General features: G+C 43.2%; 1 protein-coding gene across 1 annotated transcript; it reads right to left on the reverse strand.

The window, feature by feature from the left end:
• Positions 1-8,783: 8,783 nt before the first annotated feature.
• On the reverse strand, positions 8,784-10,716 carry LOC137718494 (uncharacterized). The gene is made up of 6 exons (XM_068458056.2): positions 10,510-10,716; positions 10,135-10,235; positions 9,892-10,030; positions 9,678-9,803; positions 9,484-9,574; positions 8,784-9,226 (listed from the first exon to the last, which is right to left on the reverse strand). The coding sequence occupies exons 2-6, from the start codon at positions 10,221-10,223 to the stop codon at positions 9,075-9,077; spliced, it is 597 nt and encodes a 198-aa protein (XP_068314157.2). The 5' UTR covers positions 10,224-10,235; positions 10,510-10,716; the 3' UTR covers positions 8,784-9,074.
• Positions 10,717-10,737: the final 21 nt, after the last annotated feature.

The following is a 10,737-nucleotide window of genomic DNA, read 5'->3' on the forward strand; positions in this document are numbered from 1 at the left end:
TGATGCGCCCTCCCCAGAGGACTCCTCTGGAGACTATGTATAATTTGAAGTTGGATAAGTTTAAAGGTAACGAGGGTCATGAAGGTGCAGAACGTTGGTTGGAACACATAGAGAAGACTTTCCGTGTGTTACATAACCAGGGGAACCTTCCTATGGAGAGGTGGGTTGAGACAACCTCTTGGTTTCTGGAGATGGAGTCTGCAGCTTGGTGGGAGCAAGAACTTCGTATGTTGACTCCAGCCCAGAGGACCGATTGGAATGTTTTCAAGGATGTGTTTCAGAGGAGGTTTGTACCCCCTGAGTATATCGATCGTAAGAAACAGGAATTCACTGAGTTGAAACAGCGAAAGATGACGGCTAACGAGTATTATCGTAAGTTCACTGATTTGTCTCGTTACTATCCTGATGTCGCTGGTAATCCGGCGGAGATGCTTCGTCGTTTTCGCTTGGGCACTAAGAAGAGATGGCGTTCTATGGTAACTACTACTCACTGTGAGTCCTACCAGGAGTTCTATGAGATATTGTTGAGGGTAGAGGACTCTGAGAATATGTCAAGTGATAGTGACGAAGAGAAAAACGGCAATCAGAAGAAAGACGACAAAGGAAAAGGTCAAACATCGCTTGGGCCTCGCCAAACTCAGAACTTTAAAAGGGGAGGTGCAAGTTCAAGTTCGTCTAGTGGTGGTTTCAGTGCCTCTGGACAAGGACGTGGAGGTAGGTTTTATGGAGGTGCTCGAGGCCAGAGACAAGGTGATGGTGGCCGAAGCCGAATTCCATTTTGCCGTAGGTGTAATAACCGACATTTCGGCGAATGCAGACATGGCAGCGGTAGTTGTTTCACTTGTGGACAGGTGGGACATAAAGCAGTGAATTGTCCCCAGGGTCAGCAGCAGAAGTCGCAGCAGACCTTTATGCCGCCACCTGCACCGATTCGGCAAATCCAGGGTCCGAGTAATTATGGTCAAGTAGGTAGAGGTGGTGCCTATCACTATCAGGGTGATGCTGTTCCCTATGCCCCGGGACCGTATCAGTACCCCCAAGACCCGTATTCACAAGGTGGTTATCCCACGTATCCCAGCAACTACATGCCGTATCCTCCAGCTCCGATGGGTGGTTCTCAGTGGTACCAAGGAGGACAGTATCAACAGGGTGAGAATGCTACTAGTAGTGCAGGGTCTTCGAGACAGATGGGTCAGCCCAGTCAGGGGCGTGGAGCTCAAGGTCGCGGTGTTCAAGTGAGTAGAGGTCGTGGAGGACGACAGCAGGGCCAGGGGCGTATTCACAATATTTCCCTGCAGGATGCTCAAAACAACCCGGACTTGATAATGGGTACGTTAAATATTCTTGGTTATTTTGCTAGAGTCTTAATTGATTGTGGAGCTACACATTCCGTTATTTCTCATACATTTGCTCAAGTAACGCAACCTCGCCCCACACCTCTAGGGTACGATTTAGAATTCGCTATGCCTAGAGGAGAGAGATGTGTTGTAGATTGTATGTACCCAGGATGTCCAGTGATAGTAGAGGGTGTTGTTATGCCCGCGGATCTTATCCCATTAGATATTGTCGATTTTGATGTGATTTTGGGCACAGATTGGTTGCACTTCTATCGTGCCAACATTGATTGTTACGGGAAAGTAGTTATGTTTCACCGTCCTGGATTACCTGAGGTTACTTTTGTGGGTGAGCAGAGTGGAGTAAGACACGGCGTTATTTCGGCTTTGCGAGCAAAGAAATTGTTGACTAAAGGTTGTCAGGGGTATCTAGCTCATGTGGTGCTAGAGGAGACCGTTCCTAGCAGAATTGAGGATGTGAGAGTGGTTAGACACTTCCCTGATGTTTTTCCTGAGGATTTACCTGGTTTACCCCCAGATCGAGATGTGGATTTCACTGTTGAGTTGCTTCCAGGTACCAATCCTATTTCATTAACTCCTTATCGTATGGCTCCTGCTGAGCTAAGGGAATTGAAAGTGCAGTTGCAGGAATTAGTGGATAAGGGATTTATTCAGCCTAGTACTTCACCTTGGGGCGCTCCAGTGTTGTTTGTGAGAAAGAAAGATGGAACTTTGAGGCTGTGTATCGACTACAGACAATTGAATAGGGTGACGATTAAAAACCGTTATCCATTGCCTCGTATCGACGATTTGTTTGATCAGCTGAGAGGTGCTTGTGTATTTTCTAAGATAGACTTGAGGTCTGGGTACTATCAGCTGAAGATTAGTAGGGATGATGTTCCTAAGACGGCGTTCAGGACTCGTTACGGTCATTACGAGTTTCTGGTTGTGCCATTTGGGTTGACGAATGCACCAGCAGCTTTTATGGATTTGATGAACCGGGTATTCCAGCCTTACTTGGATAGATTTGTTATTGTCTTTATTGACGATATTCTGGTGTATTCTAAGTCCAAAGCAGAGCATGTCCGACATCTTACTTTGGTGTTGAAGAGGTTGAGGGAACACCAATTGTATGCTAAGTTTAGCAAGTGCCAGTTCTGGTTAGATCAAGTCGCATTTTTGGGGCACATCATTTCTGCTCAAGGTATTCTGGTTGATCCTCAAAAGGTTGCAGCTGTGGAGAGTTGGGAGCAACCACGAACCGTCACTGAGGTGAGAAGTTTTATTGGTTTGGCGGGATACTATCGGAGATTCGTTAAGGATTTTTCGGTAATTGCCTTGCCACTGACGAGGTTAACAAGGAAAGATGTTAAGTTTGAGTGGAATGATAAGTGTGAGCAAAGTTTCCAGCAATTGAAGCATTGTCTTACTAATGCACCTGTTTTGGCACTTCCGGACGATAGTGGTGATTTCGAGGTTTATAGCGATGCTTCCTTGAATGGTCTGGGATGTGTATTGATGCAGCATGGTAGGGTGATTGCTTATGCTTCGCGGCAGTTGAAACCCCATGAGATGAATTACCCTACACATGATTTGGAGTTGGCTGCTATCATCTTTGCGTTGAAGTTGTGGAGACATTATCTTTACGGGGAGAAGTGTAGGATCTTCACAGATCACAAGAGTCTTCAGTATCTCTTCACCCAGAAGGAACTTAATCTTCGTCAACGGAGATGGTTGGAGTTGCTCAGCGATTACGATTGCACGATTAATTATCACCCAGGTCGTGCGAACGTAGTAGCCGATGCACTTAGCAGGAAGTCACATGGCCGTATTAATGCGTTGTACGCTAGTCGTATTCCTCTTTTGGTAGACTTGCGTGCTACGGGAGTAAGGTTAGAAGCAGAAGATCGAGAAGTGGCGTTACTTGCTAATTTTCAAGTTAGGCCAATCCTAGTTGATCGGGTGCTTGAAGCTCAGGTAGCTGATGAACAGACTCAAGAACTAATTCGAGCTCGAGATCAAGGAAGGAGGCGAGATCTCAGGGTTCGTGATTCTGATGGCATGTTGATGTTAGAGGGTAGAATGTTCGTGCCTAGTAATGCAGATTTGAAGAAGGAAATTCTCGATGAAGCACATATCTCGGCTTATGCCATGCACCCAGGGGCAACTAAAATGTATCATACTATTCGACCATTTTACTATTGGCCGGGTATAAAAAGGGAGATAGCTGAGTATGTGAGCAATTGTGCTGTTTGCCAGCAGGTTAAAGCAGAAAGAAAGAAGCCGTTTGGATTGTTGCAGCCGCTTCCCGTTCCAGAGTAGAAATGGGAAAATATCACTATGGATTTTGTGTACAAGTTGCCGCGTACACATAATGGCTTTGATGGCATTTGGGTGATCGTTGATCGGCTCACTAAGTCGGCACATTTCATTCCAGTGAGAGAGAAGTACTCTTTGAGCCGGTTAGCAGAGTTGTTTATTTCAAAGGTTGTGAAGTACCATGGTGTCCCTGTAAGTATTGTCTCGGATCGTGATCCACGATTCACATCGAAGTTTTGGGTAGCTTTTCAAGAAGCTTTGGGTACGAGACTACTTTACAGTACGGCATATCATCCACAGACGAACGGACAGTCCGAGAGAACTATTCAGACCTTGGAAGATATGCTGCGAGCATCGGTGTTACAGTTCAGTGATGCTTGGCACCAGCGGTTAGATTTGATGGAATTTGCTTACAACAACAGTTTACATTCGAGCATTGGCATGGCGCCATTAGAAGCCTTGTATGGTAGATCTTGTCGCACTCCGTTGTGTTGGTCAGAGGTTGGCGAAAGAGTCTTGGTAGGTCCGGAAATTGTCGAGGAGACTACTCAAAATGTTCAGGTAATTAGGTTTAACCTGAAAGCAGCTCAAGACAGGCAGAAAAGTTTAGCAGATCGACATGCTACGGACAGAACGTATGAGGTCGGAGATTGGGTATTTTTGAAGCTTTCACCGTGGAGAGGTGTTGTGCGGTTTGGAAAGAAGGGGAAGTTGAGTCCCAGGTACATCGGACCGTACATAGTCACAGAAAGAGTTGGTGAGGTAGCTTACAGGTTGGAGTTGCCTCCGGAGTTGGCTAAAGTGCATAACGTTTTTCACGTGTCTATGCTCCGACATTACGTTGCTGATCCATTGCATGTGATACCTCCTCAACCGTTAGAGATAAATCCAGATTTGACGTACGACGAGGAACCGTTAACGATTTTGGATTGGAAAGAAAAGGTTCTGAGGAACAAGACGGTGAATTTGGTGAAAATCTTGTGGAGGAATCACTCGGTTGAAGAAGCTACTTGGGAGACAGAAGAACGGATGAGGGATTTGTATCCTAGATTGTTTTTCGATCACTAGGGGTTATATAAGGTTGTTTTGAATTTCGGGACGAAATTCTATTAAGGTGGGTAGGTTGTAACATCCCGTCCCAAATTTCATTTTAACGTACTTGGAGAATTACGATTTTACCCCTAATCTATTCGTTTACGTGTAGTTTTGTGTAGTGTTGTGTTGTAGGACCACACACACACTCACACATCACTCTCACTCTCCCGGGATTCCCTCCCTCATTCCCTCACTTTCTGTCACTTTGTCTCTCTCTCTCCCTCCCCAAGCTCCATTATTCTTCTTCTTCCTCTACACACGGACACACATACAAGCATAATCAAACCTTCACCAATCAAGAAACTAAGACCACCATCGTGTTCGTGGAGCTGAGAGGAGTTCAAAGGTGCCATTTTCAGGTAAGAATATAGATGTTTTCACGTCGTTTCAACGAGGTCCGATTATTGCACTGTTCATGCAAACCTAAACTAGTGTGTTTTTGGAATTTCTAAGCTTGTAGATGTGTTTGTGAGGTCCCAAGGAGCCTTGGAGTAGTTCGTTGGGTGAATTTGGACGTCACGATCGTCCTGTGCAAAGTTGGCCGAGTTTTGACCTTGAAGACAGGTGAGATTTCATGGTTTTTAGGCCTTAAAACTAGTCTAACGTTGTTCTACTAGTCCTAGGCTTCATTTTGGTATAAAGAACGTGAAATTTGGTTGAAAAACGAAGGAGAAAACAAGGTTTGAAAAATTCCCAGTTTTCCGGCGACGGCGACTGGCCGGAGAAGAAAGGAGAATATTCCGTTAAGTTTAACGGAATATTCCTAACGGCAGTGACGGCGTCAGTTAACAGCATCAGTTAAGGTTAACGGAATATTCCGTCAGGTTAACGGAATATTCCTGACGGCGTCTGTTGACACCGTCAGTGTGCAGTGCACGTGACTGCGCGTGGGGGCGCGTGGGTTAGTGACTGTTCAGGCGCGTGGGGGCGCGTGCGTGGTCCAAAAATTATTTTAAAAATATGGGTGTGATCCTGAGGTTGTGTAGATCACATTGGTATATTCATTTGTCCAATTTGAGCAATGTATGAGAAGTTATTACGAGAAGTTGCTTAGGTGCTTTTAAATTAATGTTTTCGTAACTTTGTCGCGTATAGGTGATTCGTTTTCCGAGGACGAGCGTTCACACTCGAGGCAGGGGGGCTACGACCCTTCTAATTATCAGTGAGTGGGCTTTTGTTTTCCGTATATACCTATATACATTTAAATTCCCAGAAATAGATTAAAAAGAGTAATTGATTTATGCCATGCACTTTATTATTATCACTTATGCATCATCACATGCATTTGTAACGGCATACATTTATATATGTGTATTGGTGCTGTTGACGCACAGGTAAGTGCCAGGTAAGTGGTACTGTTGTTTGTATGCAGTAATAGTTTGAGATTGCTTAGAGAGCTCATAATCTGCACCCCCGGTGTTAGTGCTCCCGCCCAGTGAGGGGCATAGCCTTCACGTGTATGTTCACCCGCACCGCATGCTCGCCTTGGATCCAAGTTAGGTGCCTAGGCTTGTCGTACATACCACACTAGGTGGTTCCGACTCGTAGGTGACCCGCGATTTATCGCCCAGCTTCACGTGATCGTAGCACTAGAGCATACATATATATATTACACCAGCCTGTCGTACAAACCACGTTAGGTGGCTCCGACTCGTGTGCAGATTCAGATGTTGAGTTGAGATTGGAGCTCTATATGCAGCGGTACATGTCACGTTAGGTGACTCCCGGCTGCCAGTTTATATGTGATTGATGTGAATTATGCTTGAGCATTTATAGTTGATTATGAAATTCCGTTGTGGCATATTCTCAAGCATGAATGACATATTGTGAGCATGAATGGCATATGTGGAGCATGATTGACATACCTATACATACGTATATATGTTCATTTTCTGGGAAGTATACAGGTTTTACAGCGAGGGGTTAGAATGTATTTTGCTAAAGAGTTTTCAAAGAGCTTTGTTTTTGCCCACTCACGCTTTTGTTTTTGCGCCCCTCCAGGTTCTAGTGGTCTAGCAAGTTCGGTGGTTTATCCCAGAGGGCGTCCCGGCATTTCTGACAGACATTCACCATTGTAGGGTCACCTTCGGGTGTAAATACGTAGTATCTTTTCTTTTTGGACTGTTGTAGACTTGCTCTGTATTGTGTCTCACATACACTAGTACTTTGTATGCTTTTAGGTTTTTATTTATTCGTACTTTTATATTACTATCTTAATAGCTTCCGCACGCGCACATGGCTACGTCACCTTCGCGTGACGGCCAGCATGCCCTGATCTCGGTCGGGGTGTGTCAACGTCACTTCCGCGTGACGGTCAGCATGCCCTGATCTCGATCGGGGTGTGTCAATCCATATATAACCTCCAAAAAAAAAAAAAAAACTCAATAATTATTACAACCTATTTAATATTTAAAAATTACAATTAAATGTCAAGGATTAAAATTAGTTTTTAATCTTAGACAAAATTTTATTCAAAAATTAATCTTAGACAAGGATTAAAATAGAATTTTTCGTTTCCCGTTTTAGTAGCCTGAGCTTAACTTTAGTGGTGAGTTAACTATATAGTGGACAGCTTAAACGATTCAGATTCGAACTACTGTGTAGTGGGCATACAGGCGACAGAACGAGTTTGCTGCCTTTATGCATGGCTTTGTATTAGTGTCCCGACACGTGCTGAGAGAGAATGGCGGAATATATTGTCTCTACTATTTCACCGTGTTTCATATCTATAAACTCCAAACGCATGCAACTCGCTACGTGTCACCAAAACACAAATTTATAAACCTCCTTCACAGATTCACTTTTTCACCAAGGGAGTCCGTGAGCAAAACATGGCTGATCAATCATGATAAACGAGCCAGAAGCTCTACGAGTCGGCCCCGGTCTCATACCGGGCCACCAAGTTCTTGATCGCGGTCACAATCGGTGCTGCGCTCTTAGTCTTGTCCTGCTTAACCTTGACCGGGACAGTGATGGCCCTGATCATGGTCACACCAGTTCTAGTGCTGTTTAGTCCGGTACTAGTCCCGGCTGGGATAGTCCTTTACCTCACAGCCTGGGCAATTCACGATGCTTGGTGTATAGTAATGGTGGCTGTGGTGTTTTAGTTTTGTATTAATAGATTATGTAGGTTTATGTGTTTTTGCAAATGAAGAGACTCCTCTTTTGTTCTTGTTTTCTCTGCTTTCATGTCCTGTGCTTGTGGAGTTAACTGTAGTCGTATTTGAGACACATGACGCGCTTATAAGTTGGTAACTTTATACTTTATATAATGTTAATACGCACTTCCTTTTGTTTGGCAAATTTTCATAAATTCTCTGACGTTTGAGACATTAAATTAAAACTATATCCGGTTTTTATTTTTAAGAAATTTTTTGAGTAAAAAATTTAATGATTCAAGGGCAGAGTGACAAACTTTCCACGAACTAGAATCTCACGGATCTTCCTGCATTACGTAATTGACCATTGTAGTTCCGACGGCGTCGTTCTTCACCTCACTGTTTAATTTGGCTTCACCCGGGACTTAACGACTCCAAAGTTGTAAGGATGGTCTGATTTCATGTTGGGGAGCCTTGCTGTGAACTAGAGGTTTATAGCTTAAACCCTAAAAGGTTGGAAAAGGATTGGTAATGAAAATCTTAGGGGTGTTAATGTAATGTTTCGAATGTGAGGAGTTTTGTGAAAACTCACTAAACTTCAGCGGTGTTAACATAATCAACTCAGTATGGATCTCGATTATGCTTTCCCTACAAAATAATCTCTTGATCCAAGAAGTCTTAATTGACATATTATTCTGGCAAAAGCTCACTTAGAACGGAAATCGGTTGGTTGATTATTAATGTATTATTATAAACATTCTGTTTGTTGTAACTTTGTATTTGTTCGATCTAGAGTGAGTTTTTACAAGAATAATCTTTCAATGACTTTAAAAATAATCCATCCAAATTATACCACATTGGTGTATTCATTCGATCCGAGAAAAATGAAACGACTATTTTGAAGTGTTGATAACAACTGTTTACTTTTGAGAAAAAATAAAGAAAAATAAGAATGTAAATTAAGGGACTGAATGTGCTATAAGTAGCTACAAGTGATTTCATTGTCCGAGTGCATGCCAAATTTGAGATAATGTGCTAAATCTTCCCAACAAGTAACAGAAAATTAAGAAGCACCACCATTCGAATTGTAAGCCAAACAAGAAGTGCTTCCTCCAAAAGTTGCTTCTGAATTCAAATCTCTATGCTTCAATCGCTGTAAAGTGGAAATGCAGGATGATACCGAAATACCAAAAGTTGACGACGCCAGCTGGTTTTGTGAGTCCGATGTTCAAGAATCTTTAGAAGCATTCTCATCCACCCGCGGCAGCAAAAACGGTGGAAGGAATGACGGTATGGTGAACGCCAAGGCCAAACACACCACTACAAAGCCTACAACCCACCAAGCTTTGTACGGAATCCCCAATAGTAGTTCATCACAAACTGCCACCAACATAAAAGAGATGAACTTTGTTACAAAAGCAAATTGGAACAGGAAAATCTACAGTAAAGAAGAGGGAGATTGATAAAGAAAAACATTTACATACGGGAGCTGTTATTGGCAAGCCGTGCAACTTAAAGTGCAGTTTGCAGATGGTTTTTCGAGTGCCAATAACAGCTCCTTTTTCGTACCAACTTCTCGCGCAAAGTTTACTGTAATTAGTGGCATGATGGCAGCTATTGATTGATATCTGCATTACCTATGTTGAATATGATGTGTTCCCTCTCTTGCACATTTGGTATTGCAACAACCCCCTCAGGCTCCACACTCACCAACACAGACATATCACCCTGAGCAGTCATCAGAGTCCAAAAACTTACAAGGCATCTCGGAAAATGCAAGTTATGGTGCAACAATGCATCCAATTCAAAGGGTTAGTGGAAAAAATCGAACCTGATCATCAGAGCCAAGACTCTCAGTCTTGAAAATAAGCTTTTCAGTATTTAGTAATCTTCGGTTCCCAGTCAGTGCCGATTCCAAGTCCCCTTTCTTGAGTTGCAAGGAAAAGCTAGCCGGTATCTATTAACACGCATCAATAGAAGTTATGGAACCCACAAGAGGATTGCTGAACAGCACAAAAAAATATTAAAAGTTGAGAAATACATACAGAAGCAGGATATGATATCTTCACTTCATACCAAGTATAAGGCTTGAGTCCATGAAGCCGGTAAAGGCATGAACCCGAATGCAGCGGTAGAGTCTCTCTCCACAGCTCTTCACCAACCTTCAAAACTTTGATGTCTGTCCTGTAAGAGGTGTAGAGCAGTGAATTGGGTTTAACCCATGCTCCTATAGAACGAAATCAGAAGCAGAAAAATTGCAAATTGGGTTTCATTCGGATAATACTAACGCGTTCGCCTCGCTTGAATTTGAGCAGGTGATGATGATGCAGATAATGCAGAGGCTGATCCAAAGATTATGAATACGTATGCGACGCATAGCTTCCCGAACCTGACCAACCAGAGTAACACATTTCAGTGGTTTTGTTTCTTCATTGGCGCATTTCATCAAACAGTTGGTGGGAAACAAAAACCGCAGAGTAATCAAGTTGACAAATTCATATCGAACAAGAAATAAACAACCGCACTGGAGCTCCACTAATCTACGAAGCAAAGATACTGTCATTTTGGTTGAAGAAAGATTAACAATTCCTTCAGCATTTTCATTTGATCATTCCAAGTCAAAAAACGACAGTTGTTTTTGCATTCAAGCTAGTCTTCCTTACCTTTCTGGGAAACGAAACAGAAGAATGATCGATCGGCGGCTGCAATTAGGGCTTACAGATTCCCGCAGGGCTAGATTGCATATTAATTTTCTCGCGAATCGATCAGTGAATATTTTCTCAGGAACCAATCAGTCAGCAACCAGCTCTAAACGCAGCGTTTAGAAAGCGGCACTATAGAAGAAGAAGAGAGTACTAAACGCAGCGTTTCGGTCGTTCTAAGTTTCTTAT

Source organism: Pyrus communis, chromosome 8 (assembly GCF_041283825.1).
Source record: "Pyrus communis isolate YQ-2024b chromosome 8, ASM4128382v1, whole genome shotgun sequence".
NCBI lineage: Eukaryota > Viridiplantae > Streptophyta > Magnoliopsida > Rosales > Rosaceae > Pyrus > Pyrus communis.